The 24806-nt window shown below is 41.8% G+C and overlaps 1 protein-coding gene across 1 annotated transcript in view; it reads left to right on the forward strand.

The window, feature by feature from the left end:
* The window catches only part of zgc:152904 (uncharacterized protein LOC767777 homolog), a 99812-nt gene extending 78949 nt beyond the window's left edge, over nt 1-20863 (forward strand). The window contains exons 13-14 of the mRNA XM_045214239.1: nt 13389-13596; nt 20743-20863. Of these exons, the coding sequence (XP_045070174.1) occupies nt 13389-13596; nt 20743-20863 (329 nt within the window). The remainder of the gene's footprint in view (nt 1-13388; nt 13597-20742) is intronic.
* The last annotated feature ends 3943 nt before the right edge of the window (nt 20864-24806 follow it).

Genomic DNA, 24806 nt, shown 5'->3' on the forward strand with positions numbered 1-24806 from the left:
ACAACACTCTAGTTTAAAACAACATTATTGTTTCAGACTCCTTAATAGTCTTTGATGGTTTTTCCATTTCCTGATTATTGAAGTGTACTTCAGCCTTAGTAATGGTGGAGACTCATCATTCCTCTTATCTCTTGAATAAGAGGATCTGGTGTGGGTGTGCTGATTCTCTTCCAAGGCTTTCTCTAATGGAGTAGCAATACTTCCCCATGTCATAGAGCACAAAGTGTACCCTTAAGTCTAGCTATGATGGCATCACAGTCACACACACTCACAGTGATGTTTTATCCCTAAAATGCATTAGCACCCGCAAGTTTCCGCCCAATCAATGGCTCCCGTTTAGTCATTGTTATTCGACTAACAACCTCTCAGATATAATCAAGTGCAACTCAATCAGTGCTCAGGCCTAATGAGTCGATGTCAGAGACGCAGATGCATACGGATGGCTCCCACTCTGAGAGTGTTGCAGGATGACTAGCATTAACAGGCTATCAAATTGAGCCGCTAATGGGCTAATAAATCAAGAGCCAATAGGAGGTGCTTTCTAGATTAATGACATGGAATAAGCAGACAGGGAAATTGATACACATCGCCATCGGTTTGATAGGATATAGAGTAGAAGACTATAAAGACACGCAATTAGCGTTGTCATTTCCGGTCTTTTCTACTACTATGAGCTGATTTGTCATTACTTGGATTATTTTAAGAGGATAAGATATAGAGTTCTATTCCCTCACTGGGGCTCTGGAACTGATATGGTCTCTGTTATTCTCAAAGGCCTCAAAAACATAACTCGGCACTGCGAAAGGAAGTAGTAGTAGTTGTGTTTTGAAGCCGAGCCCAGGTAATACATTTGGCAGAATAGATTGGAATGAATTTGGAACACACAGAAGCTAGGCAGCTAGAGCAGCTAACCCCAGAGGCACTTGACAGCAGAACGAGACTTCTCCTTGTTCTCCTTTTCTGTTTTCCCTCCTTTTTTATTTTCATTGTTTTCAGTTGAGAGATCTAGCTACCCCGAGACCTTGAGACACCCCCACTATCATCGTTTGAAAATTGCAAGGCACCTAATAGACATTTACAACATGTCTTTGTCAAGATTTGAATTACATTCACTTGGCGAGGATTCTTTTTCATTTCACCTTATTGCTCAGCAAATTGGAAATCGGAGGTGTGAAAAGTCGAAATGCGCTGTGTATTTCCCCTTGGCTTCCTTCCTTGGTCCCGCTCATTTGAAATGTGTTGCTTCACGTCCATTGATTCCCTCCAATAATGCAGAGATCAAACCAGGCTCGCAATGGAATACAAGGCAAACGACTGCTGAGCTACCGGCTCAAGAAAGATTGATACGGTTTAGAGAGTATGTGCCACTGTGAGGAAAAGCGACACTATTCATGGAATGCCCCATTTTCAATCCCAAACTATTTCTAATTTACTATATATGCTTTGACAATGTTCTTTCCACTACTTGGACCGTGGTCAGTGAACCATCATACCCAGTCGGCAAATATTGACATTGGACGTTATAATGACGTTGCTTCCTGCTTGTAAACTGGTTTCTAGTTATAGAGATGTCAGATTACAACCAGGTAAAAGTTTTCTTCATTATAACCCCCAAACTCTACGACATTAAAGTGATGCACTAACACTATGTTTTGTCTCTCTTTTGCTTCCTGTAATTGTCTTGATCCATAAGGATCTGTCCCTGTCCTTCAAAAGGCTATAATTGAATAGTAAAGTTGTATTACTATGATACAAGGGGATTAAAGCCGTAGGGCCAGAGCCACCAGCCTCCAAACCAAAGGAGCCTATTGGACAACAACCAGGAAGTGTGCAGAATGTGACTCAGCACAACAGTAAATACCCTTCTATGGCTATGACCAAATTCTCATAATGTCCTATTTAGAAGGCAACTAGGGGTAAATAAAAGTAATTGTGTCTCTTCTATGTCCTTAAATTATTATTTTGTCCTTATCCTTCATTCAGAATGGGGTTTGTAGCTCAGGGAAGGCCAATCATCTATTACTGTTTTCTTTTCTTTTTCTATGTGTATTCCATAGTTTTCTCTTTTCATAACATGGCGGCTTTTGCGTGATTATTTTATTCAATAGATTTTAATTTATTTAGTTCAATTCACCCTATATTTAACTGTTTTATTACTACCCATGTTGAATTGATTGCATTCATTGACGAAGTGTTCAAGGCCTAACCTCTACCGCAAAAGAAAAACAGCTCCACATTAGGCTGTCTATTAATAAGGTAAAATGTTTTTAACATTGTTCTGTTTACCCTTGAGGAGTACTTGCAAAGCTGTGTATACAGTGGGGGGAAAAGTATTTAGTCAGCCACCAATTGTGCAAGTTCTCCCACTTAAAAAGATGATAGAGGCCTGTAATTTTCATCATAGGTACACATCAACTATGACAGACAAAATGAGAAAAAAAATCCAGAAAATCACATTGTAGGATTTTTTATGAATTTATTTGCAAATTATGGTGGAAAATAAGTATTTGGTCAATAACAAAAGTTTCTCAATACTTTGTTATATACCCTTTGTTGGCAATGACACAGGTCAAACGTTTTCTGTAAGTCTTCACAAGGTTTTCACACACTGTTGCTGGTATTTTGGCCCATTCCTCCATGCAGATCTCCTCTAGAGCAGTGATGTTTTGGGGCTGTCGCTGGGCAACACGGACTTTCAACTCCCTCCAAAGATGTTCTATGGGGTTGAGATCTGGAGACTGGCTAGGCCACTCCAGGACCTTGAAATGCTTCTTACGAAGCCACTCCTTCGTTGCCCGGGCGGTGTGTTTGGGATCATTGTCATGCTGAAAGACCCAGCCATGTTTCATCTTCAATGCCCTTGCTGATGGAAGGAGGTTTTCACTCAAAATCTCACGATACATGGCCCCATTCATTCTTTCCTTTACACAGATCAGTCGTCCTGGTCCCTTTGCAGAAAAACAGCCCCAAAGCATGATGTTTCCACCCCCATGCTTCACAGTAGGTATGGTGTTCTTTGGATGCAACTCAGCATTCTTTGTCCTCCAAACACGACGAGTTGAGTTTTTACCAAAAAGTAATATTTTGGTTTCATCTGACCATATGACATTCTCCCAATCCTCTTCTGGATCATCCAAATGCACTCTAGCAAACTTCAGACGGGCCTGGACATGTACTGGCTTAAGCAGGGGGACACGTCTTGCACTGCAGGATTTGAGTCCCTGGCGGCGTAGTGTGTTACTGATGGTAGGCTTTGTTACTTTGGTCCCAGCTCTCTGCAGGTCATTCACTAGGTCCCCCCGTGTGGTTCTGAGATTTTTGCTCACCGTTCTTGTGATCATTTTGACCCCACGGGGTGAGATCTTGCGTGGAGCCCCAGATCGAGGGAGATTATCAGTGGTCTTGTAAGTCTTCCATTTCCTAATAATTGCTCCCACAGTTGATTTCTTCAAACCAAGCTGCTTACCTATTGCAGATTCAGTCTTCCCAGCCTGGTGCAGGTCTACAATTTTGTTTCTGGTGTCCTTTGACAGCTCTTTTGTCTTGGCCATAGTGGAGTTTGGAGTGTGACTGTTTGAGGTTGTGGACAGGTGTCTTATATACTGATAACAAGTTCAAACAGGTGCCATTAATACAGGTAACGAGTGGAGGACAGAGGAGCCTCTTAAAGAAGAAGTTACAGGTCTGTGAGAGCCAGAAATCTTGCTTGTTTGTAGGTGACCAAATACTTATTTTCCACCATAATTTGCAAATAAATTCATTAAAAATCCTACAATGTGATTTTCTGGATTTTTTTTTCTCAATTTGTCTATCATAGTTGACGTGTACCTATGATGAAAATTACAGGCCTCTCTCATCTTTTTAAGTGGGAGAACTTGCACAATTGGTGGCTGACTAAATACTTTTTTTCCCCACTGTACGTCTCAAATGGCACCCTATTCTCTATATACTGCACTACTGCTCACCTACTCAAAAGTAGTGCACGATAAAGGGAATAGGGTGCCATTTGGGATGCAAGCTAACATTCTTCATGGGAGACAGGAAAGTGGTTACTATCTACTAAGCTCTGGCTCATCTGCCTTCAAATGAATTCAGATACATTTGCCGGCAAAGAGAGCCCCGTGGCGGAGGAGAAATATTGATCCAATCAAAGAGGTTTGCCGCTGCCTCATGTCCCATGATGCAACACTAAAAACACACTACTTTAATTAGAATTCCTAGCCACAAGGCTCTCTTTCTTTCTCCCTCTCTCTCTCTCTCAATCTTCATCTCTCTCTATTCCCTCTCTTCCTTGTGCTAAGCTGCTCGTTAGCTCTGACGGTGCTTGCCACTGATTGCGCTTGCCGCCAGTGTCGTTCGTTCTCGTTCGAAGGTGTCTGTAGGTGTTCAGCTCTGACCCCATACCACTGGCTCTGTTTGATTAACACCAAGGTCACCGGTGCTCACAATCAGAAAACACCAGGGGTGTGTCCCAAATGTTACCGTTAGCCCTATATAGTGCACTACAGTACTGGGACACAGCCCAGAAGAGGAGAGGAGAGGAATCTGAGCTAATGGCTTAAGTGTGTATTCGCATAATATGTATGAGATTAGATATTTTTGCTGTGGTAAAAAAATATATATATACAGTGGGGGAAAAAAGTATTTAGTCAGCCACCAATTGTGCAAGTTCTCCCACTTAAAAAGATGAGAGAGGCCTGTAATTTTCATCAGAGGTACACGTCAGCTATGACAGACAAAATGAGAAATCCAGAAAATCACATTGTAGGATTTTTAATGAATTTATTTGCAAATTATGGTGGAAAATAAGTATTTGGTCAATAACAAAAGTTTCTCAATACTTTGTTATATACCCTTTGTTGGCAATGACACAGGTGAAACATTTTCTGTATGTCTTCACAAGATTTTCACACACTGTTGCTGGTATTTTGGCCCATTCCTCCATGCAGATCTCCTCTAGAGCAGTGATGTTTTGGGGCTGTCGCTGGGCAACACGGACTTTCAACACCCTCCAAAGATTTTCTATGGGGTTGAGATCTGGAGACTGGCTAGGCCACTCCAGGACCTTGAAATGATTCTTACGAAGCCACTCCTTTGTTACCCGGGCGGTGTGTTTGGGATCATTGTCATGCTGAAAGACCCAGCCACGTTTCATCTTCAATGCCCTTGCTGATGGAAGGAGGATTTCACTCAAAATCTCACGATACATGGCCCCATTCATTCTTTCCTTTACACGGATCAGTCGTCCTGGTCCCTTTGCAGAAAAACAGCCCCAAAGCATGATGTTTCCACCCCCATGCTTCACAGTAGGTATGGTGTTCTTTGGATGCAACTCAGCATTCTTTGTCCTCCAAACACGACGAGTTGAGTTTTTACCAAAAAGTTATATTTTGGTTTCATCTGACCATATGACATTCTCCCAATCCTCTTCTGGATCATCCAAATGCACTCTAGCAAACTTCAGACGGGCCTGGACATGTACTGGCTTAAGCAGGGGGACACGTCTGGCACTGCAGGATTTGAGTCCCTGGCGGCGTAGTGTGTTACCGATGGTAGGCTTTTTTACTTTGGTCCCAGCTCTCTGCAGGTCATTCACTAGGTCCCCCCGTGTGGTTCTGGGATTTTTGCTCACCGTTCTTGTGATCATTTTGACCCCACGGGGTGAGATCTTGCGTGGAGCCCCAGATCGAGGGAGATTATCAGTGGTCTTGTATGTCTTCCATTTCCTAATAATTGCTCCCACAGTTGATTTCTTCAAACCAAGCTGCTTACCTATTGCAGATTTAGTCTTCCCAGCCTGGTGCAGGTCTACAATTTTTCTGGTGTCCTTTGACAGCTCTTTGGTCTTGGCCATAGTGGAGTTTGGAGTGTGACTGTCTGAGGTTGTGGACAGGTGTCTTTTATACTGATAACAAGTTCAAACAGGTGCCATTAATACAGGTAACGAGTGGAGGACAGAGGAGCCTCTTAAAGAAGAAGTTACAGGTCTGTGAGAGCCAGAAATCTTGCTTGTTTGTAGGTGACCAAATTCTTATTTTCCACCATAATTTGCAAATAAATTCATTAAAAATCCTACAATGTGGTTTTCTGGAATTTTTTTCCTCAATTTGTCTGTCAAAGTTGACGTGTACCTATGATGAAAATTACAGGCCTTTCTCATCTTTTTAAGTGGGAGAACTTGCACAATTGGTGGCTGACTAAATACTTTTTTCCCCCACTGTATGTGGAAATAGCTGGGGTAGCTTTCAGTGAGGGGTATCGTATTTATTTGGTATGACCACCTTTGTCCAGGTTACCGGCACAGGTAATGGCTCACAGTGTCTGTCTGTCTGTTTGTCTGTCTGTCTAGCTCTCTATGTCCTCTTGTCCTGCCTGGGCCTGCATTTATCTCCAACAGCCTATGCCTGGAGTATATGACTATGACATGTGTGTCTGTCTGGGTTGGTTATTGGCACTCTATGCAGGATCCTGAGCGTATAGTATCTCAGTCTATGCCTATCTGGCTCGGTGAGTGACAGTGTTCTCTCTGTCCCTCTTGCCCTGCCTTAGCAGACTCTGTTGTAGAAATGGGGTATTTTAATGTATGATTTGTACTATGCCTGTCTGGGTTATTGGTTCTCTGTTTGAAGGTTACTGTGACTGTGTTCTTTCTGTCTGGTGTCTGTGTGGGTTACTCAGTATTTTGTATTTTATTGTGGATCCCCTCTTCCGGGGTCCAAACACATTAACAAACTTACATTACACATAAAACAAAAGATAAAACAGTACATCATATAACATAATTACACTACTACATACAGTGCATTCGGAAAGTATTCAGACCCCTTTACTTTTTCCACATTTAGTTACGTTACAGCCTTATTCTAAAATGGAATAAAAAAAAGAAAAATCCTTATCAATCTACACACAATACCCCATAATGTCAAAGCGTTAACAGGTTTTTAGAAATGTTTGCAAATGTATTAAAATTAAAAACAGAAATACCTATGAGATTCGAAAATGAGCTCAGGTGCATCCTGTTTCCAATGATCATCCTTGATTGGGGTCCACCTGTGGTAAATTCAATTGATTGTACATGATTTGGAAAGGCACACACCTGTCTATATAAGGTCCCACAGTTGACAGTGCATGTCAGAGCAGAAACCAAGCAATGAGGTCGAAGGAATTGTCCGTAGAGCTCCGAGGCAGGATTGTGTCGAGGCACAGATCTGGGCAAGGCCACCAAAAAATGTGTGCAGCATTGAAGGTCCCCAAGAACACAATGGCCTCCATCATTCTTAAATGGATGGAGTTTGGAACCGCCAAGACTCTTCCCAGAGCTGGCCGCCTGGCCAGACTAAGCAATCAGGGGAGAAGGGCCTTAGTCAGGGAGGTGACCAAGAACCCGATGGTCACTCTGACAGAGCTCCAGAGTTCCTCTGTGGAGATGGGAGAATCACATGACAGCCCGCTTGGAGTTTACCAAAAGGCACCTAAAGGACTCTCAGACCATGAGAAACAAGATTATCTGGTCTGATGAAACCAAGATTGAACTCTTTGGCCTGAATGCCAAGCGTCACGTATGGAGGAAACCTGGCACCATCCCTACAGTGAAGCATGGTGGTGGTAGCATCATGCTGTGGGGATGTTTTTCAGTGGCAGGGACTGGGAGACTAGTCAGGATCGAGGAAATGATTAACGGAGCAAAGTACAGAGAGATCCTTGATGAAAACCTGCTCCAGAGCACTCAGGACCTCAAACTGGGGCGAAGCTTCACCTTCCAACAGGGCAATGACCCTAAGCACACAGCCAAGACAACACAGGAGTGGCTTCAAGACAAGTCTCTGAATGTCCTTGAGTGGCCCAGCCAGAGCCCAGACTTGAACCCGATCGTACATCTCTGGAGATACCTGAAAATAGCTGTGCGGTGACGCTCCCCATCCAACCTGACAGCGCTTGAGAGGATCTGCAGGGAAGAATGGGAGAGACTCCCTGAATACAGGTGTGCCCAGCTTGTAGCGTCATACCCAAGAAGACTCGAGGCTGTAATCGCTGCCAAAGGTGCTTCAATAAAGTACTGTGTAAAGGGTCTGAATACTTATGTATATGTGATATTTCAGTTTTTTTATTTATACATTTGCTAAAATTTATAAAAACCTGTTTTTGCTGTGTCATTATGGGGTATTGTGTGTAGATTGATGAGGGGGGGGGGATGTGGAAAAAGTCAAGGGGTCCAAATGCACTGTATCTACAATACAAAATGTATAATACCACCATACAACGTTATTTCAATGTACGTGTTTGTAGAGTGCTAGCATTTATGTGCATATATGTGTGTGTGTACCTGTCTGTGTGTCTCTTCACAGTCCCCGCTGTTCCATAAGGTGTATTTTCATCTATTTTTTAAATCTGATTCTACTGCTTGCATCAGTTACCTGATGTAGAATAGAGTTCCATGTAGTCATGGCTCTATGTAGTACTGTGCGCCTCCCATAGTCTGTTCTGGTGGCATTTCTTGTGGGGTATGCATGGGTGTCCGAGCTGTGTGCTTGTAGTTTAAACAGATATCTCAGTGCATTCAGCTTGTCAACACTTCTTAAAAAAACAAGTAGTGATGAAGTCAATCTCTTCTCCACTTTGAGCCATGAGAGATTAACATGCATAATATAAAATCTGATTCTACTGCTTGCATCAGTTACCTGATGTAGAATAGAGTTCCATGTAGTCATGGCTCTATGTAGTACTGTGCGCCTCCCATAGTCTGTTCTGGTGGCATTTCTTGTGGGGTATGCATGGGTGTCCGAGCTGTGTGCTTGTAGTTTAAACAGATATCTCAGTGCATTCAGCTTGTCAACACTTCTTAAAAAAACAAGTAGTGATGAAGTCAATCTCTTCTCCACTTTGAGCCATGAGAGATTAACATGCATAATATTAATGTTAGCTCCCCATATACATTTAAGGGTCAGCCATGATGCCCTGTTCTGAGCCTATTGTAATAAGTCCCTCTTTGTGGCACCTGACCACACGACTGAACAGTAGTCCAGGTGCGACAAAACTATGGCCTGTAGGACCTGCCTTGTTTATAGTGTTGTGACGTGACTTACTTTAATGTATGACTGTTATTTATTGAATCACCTAACTATGTTTAATTGTCACTCGATTAAATGAATCATGTAACAATTAACTCATTAGGAATTTGGGGCACCATGGAAGAAGTTGTTTAATGAGTTACCATCTCCCGAATTAAACTCTTTGAATATATATGTTATATATCGATAACAGTCACTTATCTAATAATTACTTCAACAGTCTCATTCTGAACGTCGCATAATCCATGAACCTGCAAGAACCCTAACCTTATTGATGAATCAGCAATACATAAATTGGCTTAATTATTTATTTACTAACTAACTAAATAATAACACAATACAAACACACACACACAGGTCATTGATTACTAACGTTATACAATGAAAACAGGTCCCTAGTGGACTGGACTAACAATAGCATGAATGCTTGGGTAGAAGGAGGGTCAGAGTGGAAGGGAGAGACAGAGATTCAAACTATCGTGGTTACTATGCTGACGTAATACTTATGCACCCAAATACGCTCATTCAGATTAGAAATGCAACATTTATTTACGTGTAGCTGTCCTCGATAGTTGAGTTGATGATGTAGGACTTTGGTTTGCCCACCAGAGATCCCAATGTCCTTGGTAGAGTTTCTGGTCGTAGTAGTGGTTAGACTGGATACTTCAGATGTACCAGTGGTTGTCTGAGAGGGATTGTCCTCTGCTCTCGTGTCTGTAGTGAAAGTTCTCTAGACGACTATACATGCCAGCTGCAGACTGCGATGATAAGGTCTAGTGCATGGTCTTCTTCTTCACCTCGGGTAGAGGTTGAGAGTTTCAGAGTTTCTCCATTTCAAACGTGTGGACTAACGTCTCACGTTTTCTGGTCTTTCTGGTCTAACCATTTTGTAACGTATAGCTTCAGCTTCACGCTTCTTGGTCTTGTAGAAATTCAACCATTTGCAACATCCGGCTTATACCGTAGTATGCTTGGTCTTCCTTTGGTAATGGAGTTGTAGTTTTAAACCATTTTGTAACGTTTAGCTGACGCTTCACGTCTGCTGGTCTTGTAGAGTGTCAACCATTTTAAGCCGTGGGCTTCCTGGTCTGGTAGAAATTCAACCATTTGCAACGTTTAGCTCACGCTTCACATCTGCTGGTCTGAGGTGAATTTTGTCAGATGGCTTTTTATGCACTCGGGGTAAAAGGGGCGTTCCATCATGTTTGTGCTCATCTGGGCATGGCCACTGACTGAGAACAAATCAATATGGAAAACAATAATCTCATCTAGAATGCTAAATTCACATTGTTATCTTCACAAAGTATTATTATACTTAAATCATTTGTTTTATACAACAATTAGATGCAAACCTCATAACTGGGAAGTGTACCCCTCCAGAGATACAGTTATGTTGTTCCACCATCTTTAATGACATCACAACATAGTAACGAATTTGACATGATTGTTCTTTAAGTCCCCACCAACCATTTCCCACATTATTTTAAGTAGGAATATTGTTTCATTATCCACTTTTGGATGTTGGAGTCTTGGCGGGAAGACTTCCGTTGTTAACAAAGGGGTCCTTTCTCCCAATACTTCATGGCAAGGAAGGGAAAGTCTGCACGGTATTTAGACCGGTCATAAAACTGGCCCCCAGGAAAGGGGGTGTTCAAACCTTTGCCTAGCTGGCATGTTTGATCCTCAACCCATGATGGCAAGTCATGACAATAATGTTGTTAAGAAGGCAGAGCAGTGCTTTATTATGGACAGACTTCTCCCCATCTTAGCTACTGTTGAATCAACATATTTTGACCATGACAGTTTACAATCCAAGGTTACTCCAAGCAGTTTAGTCACCTCAACTTGCTCAATTTCCACATTATTCATTACAAGATTTCGTTGAGGTTTAGAGTTTAGTGAATGATTTGTCCCAGATACAATGCTTTTAGTTTTAGAAATATTTAGGACTAACTTATTCCTTGCCACCCATTCTGAAATTAACTGCAGCTCTTTGTTAAGTGTTGCAGACATTTCAGTCGCTGTAGTAGTCATCCGCATAGATAGACACACTGGCTCAAAGCCAGTGGCATGTCGTTAGTAAAGATTGAAAAAAGTAAGGGGCCTAGACAGCTGCCCTGGGGAATTCCTGATTCTACCTGGATTATATTGGAGATGCTTCCATTAAAGAACACCCTATTTGTTCTTTTAGACAGGTAACTCTTTATCCACAATATAGCAGAGGGTGTGAAGCCATAACACATACATTTTTCCAGCAGCAGACTATGATCGAAAGTGTCAAAGCTGCACTGAAGTCTAACAAAAAAGCTCCCACAATATATGTATCATCAATTTCTCTCAGCCAATCATCAGTCATTTGTGTAAGTTCTGTGCTTGTTTCGATGTCCTTCCCTATAAGCATGCTGAAAGTCTGTTGTCAATTTCTTTACTGTAAAATAGCATTGTATCTGGTCAAACAGAATTTTACTAAGGGTTGGTAGCAGGCTGATTAGTCGGCTATTTGAGCCAGTAAAGCGGACTTTACTATTCATGGGTAGCGGAATTACTTTTGCTTCCTTCAAGGCCTGAGGGCACACAATTTCTAGTAGTCTTAAATTGAAGATATGGCAAATAGGAGTGGCAATATTGGCCTTCTATTATCCTCAGGAATTTCCCATCCAAGTTGTTAGACCCCGGTGGCTTGTCATTGTTGATAGGCAACAATCATTTGTTCACTTCTTCCACACTCACTTTACGGAATTCAAAATTACAATGCTTGTCTTTCATAATTTGATCAGTCATACTTGGATGTGTAGTGTCAGCGTTTGCTGCTGGCATGTCATGCCTAAGTTTGCTAATCTTGTCAATAAAAAAATCATTGAAGTAATTGTCAATATCAGTGGATTTTGTGATGAATGAGCCATCTGATTCTATGAATGATGGAGCTGCGTTTAAGGTACTCCAAAGCTTTTTGCTATCATTCTTTATATCATTTATCTTTGTTTCATAGTATAGTTTCTTCTTCTTTTTATTCAGTTTAGTCACATGATTCTCAATTTGCAGTATGTTTGCCAATCGGTTGTGCAGTCAGATTTATTTGCCATTCCTTTTGCCTCACCCTTCTCAACCATACAATTTTTTAATTCCTCTTCAATCCACGGTGATTTAACCGTTTTTACAAATCAAATATAATCTAATTGTATTGGTCACATACACATATTTAGCAGATGTTATTGTGGGTGTAGTGAAATGCTTGTGTTCCTAGCTCCAACAGTGCAGTAGTATCTAACAATTCACAGCAATACACAAATCTAAAAGTAAAAGAATGGAATTAAGAAATATATAAATATTAGGACGAGCAATGTCGGACTGGCATTGACTAAAATACAGTAGAATAGAATACAGTATATACATATGAGATGAAAACGTTCTGCGCTAATAATGGAAGAAATAACACACAAAAAAACAAAATACTGCAAAGTTGCTTAGGAGCTAGAAGCAGAGCTGCCTTGTATGTTGGTGCCATCTTGGCTTCATGCAGTCATTTTCTTAAATGGGTGCATGCTTATTAGTAAGTGCAACGTCTGGTTGTGCCTCACTACACACCACAGACCAACAAATATTTTTTACATCAACAACATAGGAATCACTACATAACATATTGAATGACCTCTTATACACTATATTAGTCCCAGCCTTTGGAACTTTGGTTTTCCTAAATATGGCTACTATATTGTGATCTCCACATCCAATGAATTTGGATACTGCTTTAAAGCACATTTCTGCAGCATAAGTAAAGATGTGATCAATACATGTTGATGATTTTATTCCTGTGCTGTTTGTAACTACCCTGGTAGGTTGACTGGTAACATGAACCAGGTTGCAGGCTCTGGTTACAGTTTGACATTTTTTCTTGAGTGGGCAGCTTGATGAAAGCCAGTCAATATTTAAAATACCCACAAAATATACCTCTCTGTTGATATCACATACATTATCGAGCATTTCACACATATTGAGACTGTTAGCACTTGGTGGTCTATAGCAGTTTCCCACAGGGCTCGCTCTCTGTTTCTCCCGTCTTAGCAGACTCCATGTTCAGCAGCCTGGGCCTGGGGGCAGTGGTGATGTGGCTCAGCCCGGGTTATATCACCTTGATGTGTGTCTGATGCCTATGTAACTCGTTGAGTGACAATACTCTCTCATCAAGCAGACTCCATGTTCAGTGGCCTTGGGCTCGGGCCTGTGGGGGGCCTGGGTTACATTAATATGATATGTGTCACTTACTCTTTCTCTGTAACTCGTTGAGTGACAGAACTCTCTCTCTGTCCGGCCTCCATCCAGCAGACTCCCTGTTCAGCGGCCTGGGCCTGGGGCCTGTGGTGGGCCTGGGCCTGGTCGGCCTCCTCCTGGTCCTCGTGGTGGTGGACGTGAGCTGCTACTTCCTGCGCCAGTGCGGCCTGCTCATGTGCATCACGCGCAAACTCTGCAGCAAGAAGACGGCCACCAGCGGCAAGAGCAAGGAGATGGAGGAGGGCAAGGCCGCCTACCTGTGAGTGGACCTTTGACCTTTGAACTGCGAAGACTGACCTTGTGTCATAGAATGTGTGATGTGACATTGTCAGTCAGTCAGGCAGTTAGTCGCAAGCTATTGTTCACCTTCTCACTCACTCTCTCACTCACACACTCACTCACTCACTACCTCACTCACTCACTCACTCACTCAGAGTGTATCTCAATTCTTTCTACTCCCTTTTCCCTCATACATTCTGATCTGGAAAAATTGGATAGGTGAAAGTTAATCCTCCATTTGGTTTCAGACATATTTATTTTCACCTGTCCAAACTTTACATATACAGTACCAGTCAAAAGTTTGGACACACCTACTCATTCAAGGGTTTTTCTTTATTTTTACTATTTTCTATATTGTAGAATAATAGTGACGACATCAAAACTATGAAATTACATATATGGAATCATGTAGTAACCAAAAAGGTAATAAACAAATCAAACTATATTTGAGATTCTTCAAAGTAGCCACCCTTTGCCTTGATGACAGCTTTGCACGCTCTTGGCATTCTCTCAACCAGCTTCATGAGGAATGCTTTTCCAATAGTCTTGAAGGAGTTCCCACATATGCTGAGCACTTGTTGGCTGCTTATCCTTCACTCTGCGTTCCAACTCATCCCAAACCATCTCAATTGGGTTGAGGTCGGGTGATTGTGGAGGCCAGGTCATCTGATGCAACACTCCATCACTCTCCTTCTTGGTGAAATAGCCCTTACACAACCTGGAGGTGTGAAGGGTCATTGTCCGGTTGAAAAACAAATGATAGTCCCACTAAACCAGATAGGATGGCGTATCGCTGCAGAATGCTGTGGTAGCCATGCTGGTTAAGTGTGCCTTGAAGTCTAAATAAATCACAGACAGTGTCACCAGCAAAGCACCCCCACACCATCACACCTCCTCCATGCTTCACGGTGGGAACCACACATGCGTAGATCATCCGTTCACCTACTCTGCGTCTCACAAAGACACGGCGGTTGGAACCAAAAATCTAATTTGGCCTCATCAGACCAAAGGACAGATTTCCACCAGTCTAATGTCCATTGCTTGTGTTTCTTGGCCCAAGCAGGTCTCTTCTTCTTATTGGTGTCCTTTAGTAGTGGTTTCTTTGCAGCAATTCGACCATGAAGGCCTGATTCACACAGTCCACTCTGAACAGTTGATGTTGAGATGTGTCTGTGACTTGAACTCTGTGAAGCATTGATTTGGGCTGCAATTTCTGAGACTGGTAACTCTAATGAACTTATCCTCTGCAGCAGAGGTAACTCTGGGTCTTCCATTCCTGTGACGGTCCTCATGAGAGCCAGTTTCATCATAGCACGTGATGGTTTTTGCGACTGCACTTGAAGAAACTTTCAAAGTTCTTGAAATGTTCCGTATTGACTGACCTTCATGTCTTAAAGTAATGACGGACTGTCATTTCTCTTTGCTTATTTGAGCTGTTCTTGCCATAATATGGACTTGGTCTTTTACCAAATAGGGCTATCTTCTGTATACCCACCCTACCTTGTCACAACACAACTGATTACCTTTTAACAAGGCACACCTGTTAATTTAAATGCACTCCAGGTGACTACCTCATGAAGCTGGTTGAGAGAATGCCAAGAGTGTGCAAAGCTGTCATCAAGGCAAAGGGTGGCTATTTGAAGAATCTCAAATATAAAATATATTTTGATTTGTTTAACACTTATTTGGTTACTACATGATTCCATATGTGTTATTTCATAGTTTTGATGTCTTCAGTATTATTCTACAATGTAAAAATAAAGAAAAATCCTTGAATGAGTAGGTGTGTCCAAACTTTTGACTGGTAGTGTACGCGGACAAATCTGTATGTGTGAGAGAGGGGGAATACAAGGCTATGTGTTTGTTCAGAGTGTCTAAATCAAGGTACAGTGTGTGCTTATCTGTGTTCAGGCTTCACTGAGCATGCCATTACAAAACCACAGCTATTACTATGTACCTCCGCTTTCATTCCCATGGAACTGGAGTTTAATTTGACAAAAGCATGAATAATTAATACATTCAAGATAGGACTGATGACTCTAGCACAGCAGAATGGATGTAGAGTGAGAGTGAAAGAGCGATAGAGATAGGGAGAGATGGAAAGAGCGAGAGATAGGGGTTGGGGAGAACGAGAGTGAAAGATGAATCAAGAGGAGATCTGAATATAGGGAGAAAGATGGATAGAGTGGGAGAGTTGTCAGTGTGCCTACGTGCTGTCTCTCACTTGAGGCAAGGGATGAGAAGGGAAGAGCCTAACAAGACAGCGTGTAGCTAGACTGACATTGTGCTGAGTCACAGGGAGGTGTAATGGAGTCTGCTGTGTGTGTGTGTGTGTGTGTGTGTGTGTGTGTGTGTGTGTGTGTGTGTGTGTGTGTGCGCGTGCGTGTGACTGTCTGGCCGGTGGGTGGGTGAAATCTTCCTGCTGAGACTTCTGACTGCCTCTGACTCAGGCCTTTCTACACATCTGAGGGATTTGGATTAATGGAAAGTAGGAGATGCTTTAAGTTTAAGATGCTAATTCAGGTCCATCACGGTGCTTAAGTGGAGCTAAGATGGGATTCTAAGTCTTAGAGATGTGTTGAATGTTCTGTAGGATTGTATAAGTTATGTAAGACACTTACATGTAAATGGTCCACCTACTCATGCCAGTAAGTGGTGAATGGAAAGAGTTAATACCATATGTATAGTTACATTTGATTCTGATGGAGTTGACTCGTGTAGGGTTGTGCTACGTAATCCGTGTATGGTTGTGCTGGTCATGTCTATGACGGAAAACATACAGCGTGGTTTACCAGTTTGCTTTGGGCAGCATCTTATTCCAAAAAGTTGTTCCCTTCCTTGCAGCCTCGCTAGATCTGATTAGACTGGGTGTAAGCAAAATAAAATAAACTAGCTGGAGCTACTGCCTACACCAACTCAATTGTCTCAGATCTGCAGGGGTGTTGAACAATAGCTGCCCACTTTATATTTCCCAAAGAATCACATTATCACTAAATAATTTGATTAAATTAAACTTTAACTTTAATTCACTGGCTAATTAACTATTCATTGATTTCAGGAATGAATGCTTTCAGCATTTTTAGGTGACTAAACATATAAATGTGCATTAGCAATGTATAATATGAGTTATTTAGTTACATATTTGATGTGGTTTTGCCTGCCATAATTAATTTTGTATTGAGCAAGGACGTGCTTATGTGGAAAAGGTGTTTATAAACGGTTTGTGTCCTTTTAAGAGATTCACATTGTGTTTCTATAGAAACAGAAATAATTCATAATCATAATTTATTTAGTTTATATAGTGCTTTTCAGTACAATAAAACATCTCTAAGTGCTTAAAAAGCTAAATAAACAAGCACAACATTATATAAAAACAAATTAACACACGTCCAAATCTAGAAAAATGCATTTGGGGACATAATATTACTATGAATAACATTAGGATGGAATAAATTACACAGAATAATGTTCCAGTTTGTTTATGTACAACACCGAACAGTATTGATTAACCCATTTATGTCTTCTACCGAGATAAATGTGCAATTAATCTCCTACACTTAATTATTGTTTAGCATTTAAAGCACTGTACACTTTTCACTAAGTGGCAAATATAGTGGCAAAGTAACTGACCATGTTTTTTTAGGTTTGTAAGATTAGTTCTACATCTTGGAAGAAATAGTAATTGAATCATCTTTGGCTTAGGAGTGCTGTCTTATATTATAGGTTATAATAGGATATTTAAGGTCTGGTTCATTCATGGGACTTGAGCACTGCACTTTTGCTTCATAAAGAGCATGGTTTATATTTGTTTCCTACATGCTGTTTAGAGGACTTGGACTCGTTTCTCTCTTGTGTTTAAAGCAGGGGTCTCAAACTACAGGCCCGTAAGCCAAATGCGGCCCGCAAGCTGCTTTAATGTGGATGGTACTTGTCAATTGTCTTTACACGTTTATATTCGGCCGTCTCAGACTGTTTGAGGACTGAACCTTATGCTGGGCATACACAACACGACTTCTAAAATCTTAACAACTTGGACGTGCGCCGATTTCCTTGTCTCAAATATTTCATTCTGTCCATCCTCAACCCCAGGTTGCTCACATTACATGATGATTCCCTAGTGTGGTCCTCTGTAGCTCAGCTGGTAGAGCACGGCGCTTGTAACGCCAAGGTAGTGGGTTCGATCCCCGGGACCACCCATACACAAAAATGTATGCACGCATGACTGTAAGTCGCTTTGGATAAAAGCGTCTGCTAAATGGCATATTATTATTATTTATTATTATCTTGCTCTGAGTTTCTCGGTTGTCGTAGGAAAAAACTGCCGACACGCAAACAGTGAGCTGGTTTATTTGTGTGCACATTATTATGTGCAGAATTTTTATTTTTTAAGAGACAGAGGAGCAGAATATGGACTTAATATGAAATAATAATGATAATATGAAATAATCTTTTTGGTTTTTGTCATGGTAGGATGCAGATGTGATATTGGTGCCCCGGGTGGGTGGAGATTTCACTTAAGGACCATTGGAATGTTCTAAAATGAGCAAACTCTGCTCATCCGGGTCACCAGGCCATGTAAAATGAACTTGCCCATTGAAAAGGCATTGCGTTCTCTCCACAGCTCCACCAATCTATCTTCCATCACCTCATTCCACACGGTGTGTGTTGTTGTTGCTTTCCTCTTCGCCATCATTGTTTTGGTCTCACATGCTGAGTGCTCATTGGCTATTGTCAGCAATCCTTGCCCAATCGCGTTGTAGCACTGCTCATACTACAAGATGCACGACCAAAATGTCCAAAAATTCTCAGACAACTGACAGGGGTCTGGAGAATGGAACAGCCATCATCTGTGTGTCCTTGACTCGCTCAAACTACACGAGTCCCAACGTACTGATCCTAGCCCAAGTTCATAGGATTTCACCCCGATCATGGAAATTGGTGTGGGATGGGGAATTCGTGGCCAAAAAAAATAGTGTAGTGTATGCCTGGCATTATGGACTTTTCAGGCTTATTATACAGTGAGGGAAAAAAGTATTTGATCCCCTGCTGATTTTGCAAGTTTGCCCACTGACAAAGACATGATCAGTCTATAATTGTAATGGTAGGTTTATTTGCACAGTGAGAGACAGAATAACAACAAAAAAATCCAGAAAAACACATGTCAAAAATGTTATAAATTGATTTGCATTTTAATGAGGGAAATAAGTATTTGACCCCTCCGCAAAACATTACTTAGTACTTGGTGGCAAAACCCTTGTTGGCAATCACAGAGGTCAGACGTTTCTTGTAGTTGGCCACCAGGTTTGCACACATCTCAGGAGGGATTTTGTCCCACTCCTCTTTGCAGATCTTCTCCAAGTTATTAAAGGTTTTGAGACTAATGTTTGACAACTCGAACCTTCAGCTCCCTCCACATATTTTCTATAGGATTAAGGTCTGGAGACTGGCTAGGCCACTCCAGGACCTTAATGTGCTTCTTCTTGAGCCACTCCTTTGTTGCCTTGGCCATGTGTTTTGGGTCATTGTCATGCTGGAATACCCATCCACGACCCATTTTCAATGCCCTGGCTGAGGGAAGGAGGTTCTCACCCAAGATTTGACGGTACATGGCCCCGTCCATCGTCCCTTTGATGCGGTGAAGTTGTCCTGTCCCCTTAGCAGAAAAACACCCCCAAAGCATAATGTTTCCACCTCCATGTTTGACAGTGGGGATGATGTTCTTGGGGTCATAGGCAGCATTCCTCCTCCTCCAAACACGGCGAGTTGAGTTGATGCCAAACAGCTCCATTTTGGTCTCATCGGACCACAACACTTTCACCCAGTTCTCCTCTGAATCATTCAGATGTTCATTGGCAAACTTCAGACGGGCATGTATATGTGCTTTCTTGAGCAGGGGGAACATGCGGGCGTGGCAGGATTTCAGTCCTTCATGGCGTAGTGTGTTACCAATTGTTTTCTTGGTGACTATGGTCCCAGCTGCCTTGAGATCATTGACAAGATCCTCCCGTGTAGTTCTGGGCTGATTCCTCACCGTTCTCATGATCATTGCAACTCCACGAGGTGAGATCTTGCATGGAGCCCCAGGCCGAGGGAGATTTACAGTTATTTTGTGTTTCTTCCATTTGCGAATAATCTCACCAACTGTTGTCACCTTCTCACCAAGCTGCTTGGTGATGGTCTTGTAGCCCATTCCAGCCTTGTGTAGGTCTACAATCTTGTCCCTGACATCCTTGGAGAGCTCTTTGGTCTTGGCCATGGTGGAGAGTTTGGAATCGTATTGATTGATTGCTTCTGTAGACAGGTGTCTTTTATACAGGTAACAAACTGAGATTAGGAGCACTCCCTTTAAGAGTGTGCTCCTAATCTCAGCTCGTTACCTGTATAAAAGACACCTGGGAACCAGAAATCTTTCTGATTGAGAGGGGGTCAAATACTTATTTCCCTCATTAAAATGCAAATCAATTTATAACATTTTTGACATGCGTTGTTCTGGATTTTTTTGTTGTTATTCTGTCTCTCACTGTTCAAATAAACCTACCATTCAAATTATAGACTGATAATTTATTTGTCAGTGGGCAAACTTACAAAATCAGCAGGGGATCAAATACTTTTTTCCCTCACTGTAGGACATCGGTCCCCTCAGAGTCACTACTAACATACTGTGGAGCTTAACACCCAAACCCCCTGAGATAGGAAGTGGTTGAACCCAGGGCCAGCCAGGTTCCTCGACTCAGCCCAATGCAATCCCTTTGGATTGTCAGCAAGCCCCAAAGCACTGGTGTGGATGGCCTTATTGGCGCGATTAACATTGTTGGAGGGAAGAGCAAGCGAGCGAACGAGAGGCTTCCCCACTGTGCTTTAGTGTCACTTTGAGGCTCTGTTAGATTACAGGCAGGCACACTGAGATATCTCCTCAGCCTTCTGTGTGAGGGTTAAGTATACAGGGCTGCGCGGAGTCATGGCCGCTGGAGATATCATAGAAGAGAAGGAGAGACGAGAACAGGAAAGCACTGCTTCTGTCTGCATTGTGTCACAAATGGATTTGCTGAAGTTTGTGTGTGTGTGTGTGTGTGCAACTGTGTGTGCACACACGTGCATGCTCATGCCTGTGTGTGTTTATGCATAGGGGCGATGGGTCCAAGGATCCTATCGTTGAGATGAGAACGGAAGAGGAGAGAATAACTAACCACGATGGGAGCCCAGTGCACGAACCCAACGAGACTACACCTCTCACAGAGCCAGAGTAAGAAACCAGAACCACTAGGGTTCTAAGGCCCTGTCCACCCTAATGCTGCGTTTAGATGCTACGAGGTAGATAGTAGACGGCAAACCGGATGTCATTGTTTTCAATGACAGCACGACATTAAATGCTGTTGATGCTGGCGGTAGCTGCCATGGTAGAAGGGACTTGCCGCCAGAGTTGAAATATTTCAACTTTTGCATTAGCGTTGTTTTCTACCGGATGTAGATTTGCACTGATTGTTTACTGAAATCACCATAGCAACGCATACCGTCATGCTGGCTTGCTTTTGCCGACACCCTCTTTCTTGCTTTCTTGTCCAGCTATGCTGACTGGTATGACGTTTTTTGTGTCCCTCGTCTAACCACAGCATAATGTAACCCCACTCTTACCCAAATATGCAGCCTATTAGTAGTAAAGGGCACAGCGCTTTAGCTGAAGTTGACAGGAAGCATAATGAGTTGATGTTTTAGTCTGTTTTGCAGGTCTTGGCTTATGCTGTTACCCTTGCACACACTTAACTGATATAATTTATCGACATGGTTATAGGTTGTAGTAGTGGACTGGACATATAGTAGTGGAAATGTGCTTTAGTATGAAAGAGTATGGCGAAGTCAGGCCACAACCGTGCTCAGTCAGTGAAGTGTTGTCTTTAATCGACTGAGCTTGTATGCGTACTGTAAGTGAATCAGGTGTAGATTGTTCTTTGTTGTATTTTCAACGTTATGATCAAAGATTAAGGATTGTTTTTGTTACATCATTTTTTGTTTGTGTATTTTTTATGTATGTTCAGTGAGTGAATTGAGGGCTGTTGAAACTGTTGACTATATAAACCACTATTTTAATATATTGATAAAGTAAATGTATTAAATTAGACAGTCAGTCAGGTAGTGTTAACTTTTAATGTATTACGTGCATTGAGTAGCAGTAGGGGACCGTCACTTATGTTATGGATGCATCATTCTCAATCGTCTCACTCTATGCTGCCATGGAAACCACCACTCATCGCACCTCTTATAGTTCTACAATAAAGATGCATGCTCTGTATGCATGTATGTAAATGCATTATCTAAATGTCATATCAAAATGTATACGTTTCACAGAGTTATTATTAAGTCCTTTCACATTCCACATTTCTATATATTGATTGTTTATGTGTGTCTTCTCTGTACAGTATGAAAATGTATGCACTCACTAACTGTAAGTCGCTCTGGATAAGAGCGTCTGCTAAATGACTAAAATGTAAAAATGTTTACTGTTACCGTAGTTAACAATTAACAGCCATGGTCATGAGTGAGACATGGGTTGAGTGAAATGTGTAGTTATAATTAACCCTTTCCTCTGAGGTCTCTCTCTCTCAGATGTGTCTGTCTCCTTTGTCTCTCTCCCACAGGAAGCTACCGCTGAAGGAGGAGAACGGGAAGGAGACGCTCAAGCCCGACATGATCGAGATCAAAGTGCACAGCGACAACAGCATCCACACAAAGCAGGACGTCAGTAAAGCATAAAACGTGTGTGCCCTCTCGCCCCTCGCTGCAAACAAGAACATTTCGGAGCGTCCTACCCTGAGGCCAAAACCCAGAAAAAAAAAGACACCGAAAAAAATATGATGATATCTCTTATATGTCCATAAGGGCCCAGAGAAAAAGAAAAGTGTGTGTAAATACCAATCAGAGAGAGCAAGCCAGAGAGAAAGAGAGAGGAAGACCCCAACAACAAGCGTTTTTATGTGATTAATCAATGTTGTTGTTTCTATCCAAGATGGCTCCAGTCGAAGACACTTCGTGTTGATCAGTGATTGTAATATTGTTTCGTTTATTTCCTCTGACTTTGGTTTCGATGTTGTTTTTTTACGCCTTGGCCGTTGCTTATCCGTTGCTTTTATTTATTTTCCTTCCCCCTCTTATTCAATCCCCATTAGCAAAACCCACCCGCTCCTACACACATACATACATACACACACGAACACACACACATCAAAGCTCTCTGTCTTAAGGATAAGTACCACCACTATCGACTCCCACTCAAGTCTGCTGTGCCTGGTAAAAATATCTCCTACAGTAGCATTTACAGAGTAAGCTACCCTACCCTCATTGCAGCAGTCTCGTCTGTATTCTATTGCGGCTCTGGTCTAAGATGTGATGTCTGGGTTGTCCTGTCTCATGCTTGTGTGCTATGCTACATCCGCCCCTGTATGCCTGAGTATGCCCACTCCTCTTTGAGCTTCTGGCTCAGAGAATGTCGAGCTTGCTCATCGGTTATGCCACCATTTTTTGTTTTGTTTTTGTTTTAAAGAAGATAAAAAAATTAACAGGTACTGTAAAGGTACCTTTGCACATTGTAGTGATACTTGTCTTGGTGTGTCTGAATGAGAGCTTCCACTGAAGCGTGCATCTGCTGTTATGAGCGTGAGAGCTAGTTTTGTGTAAATATATTTAGCGTATTTGATCAAAATCCTTTGCGTTGACTGTGCAGACCGTCTGTCTCTATTATTTTACTAGTGTACCATGTATTTCCATAAGGTGACAGGATGACAGGAAAAAAATATCTTTGATGATAACATCTATTTGTTAGCCAGTCGAGGCAGAATCTCCCAAGATCCATTATGGTTCTAGGTGGTTACATCTGGGAGGACCACATGGTCAGCACACATGGTCTGTGTGGTCAGGAAGTTAGCCAGGAAATTGAAAATATTTTGAACAGAATATGAACATAGTTACACCTGCCACTGTTGACCAATGAGCTGGCTTCATTGTAGGGATTGTGCAAGGTTGCGTTTTAGCACTGGTTTTGATGGTGATGCCATGACCAATAATGTCAAAAACAGATTGCTGTTTTTTTGGCAGGAAATTCATCTGTACCAGGCCCTTAAGAGTTATGGGTAACGTTTCCTGTGTATTTGTTAACCGTCTTCATGGTGTATCCATAACCAGGTTATAGCGCTTGTTATCTCGCACTTCAAAACTCAATAAACAACAGAGACCATTTTGTGTTCTTTCCTGGTTACTCTGCTGTACATTGAATGTATTTTTTCTTCTTTTCTTTTGCTGTTCATGATATCGGGCATGAACGTGAAATTGAAATGTGAAAATAATGTGGTTGTCATACAGTTGTGTGAGTAGTTAGTGGAAAAAAAGTAGTCTATAAAAAGAAAAAGACCCGATATTGTTTGTTTCATTTGAAAGTTGTGCCATCATTCTATTGGCTAAAGGCGAAAACCAATGAATGTCAAATTTTTCTGTTCTCAACTGCTAAAGATTGGACTCCAACACACGGACATACAGTATTTCAGTCATCTTTTTTAGATACACTTAATTTATAGTTGATTTTAATTTAATGCCAATATTAATTATAAAAAACCAATCACTTTTTTCAGTTCATTTTCTGTCTCTGATGTTGTCATGTAAATAGGTAAAGAAAAAAAGATATTTTACAAAGCTCTTATGTAAATAGACCTGGAAAAGATGTGTCTTTTTTCAAAAGCAAAAACAGGCTTTCTTGTGTGAATGCTCTCCAGCTGAAAAAACGCTTATTTTATTTCTGGTCCGACAGTTCAGTGACGACGTAACAGTGGTCTTTATTATTCATCACTTTACCCTCAAGAAAACACACACACATGGGCCCTTAGACTACTTCACAGCATTGAAATGGAGGCTGTAATTAAGATAATAGCATGCCTTGGTTTTCCCACGGCCCATTGTCCCCCTGGTCCCTTGCTGCAGTGGCAACAGTGTAAATCATTAAATTAAAATTTAATAGGAGGCATGTTTGCCATTAGCCGATGGAGCGGCGCACATGATCTTTGGTGACTGGACTGTTCCTCGCAGAGTCGACGTGATGGACACCGTCGTTCTGCCCATGAGTTTGTAATGACCCTGTCGTTAATTATACAGTGGCGCTGTGAATGCTGGGAAATTTAGTATTTGCCACTGCTTGAGGGCTAGCTGGAC

This window comes from Coregonus clupeaformis, unplaced genomic scaffold (genome assembly GCF_020615455.1).
Source record: "Coregonus clupeaformis isolate EN_2021a unplaced genomic scaffold, ASM2061545v1 scaf0221, whole genome shotgun sequence".
Taxonomy (NCBI): domain Eukaryota; kingdom Metazoa; phylum Chordata; class Actinopteri; order Salmoniformes; family Salmonidae; genus Coregonus; species Coregonus clupeaformis.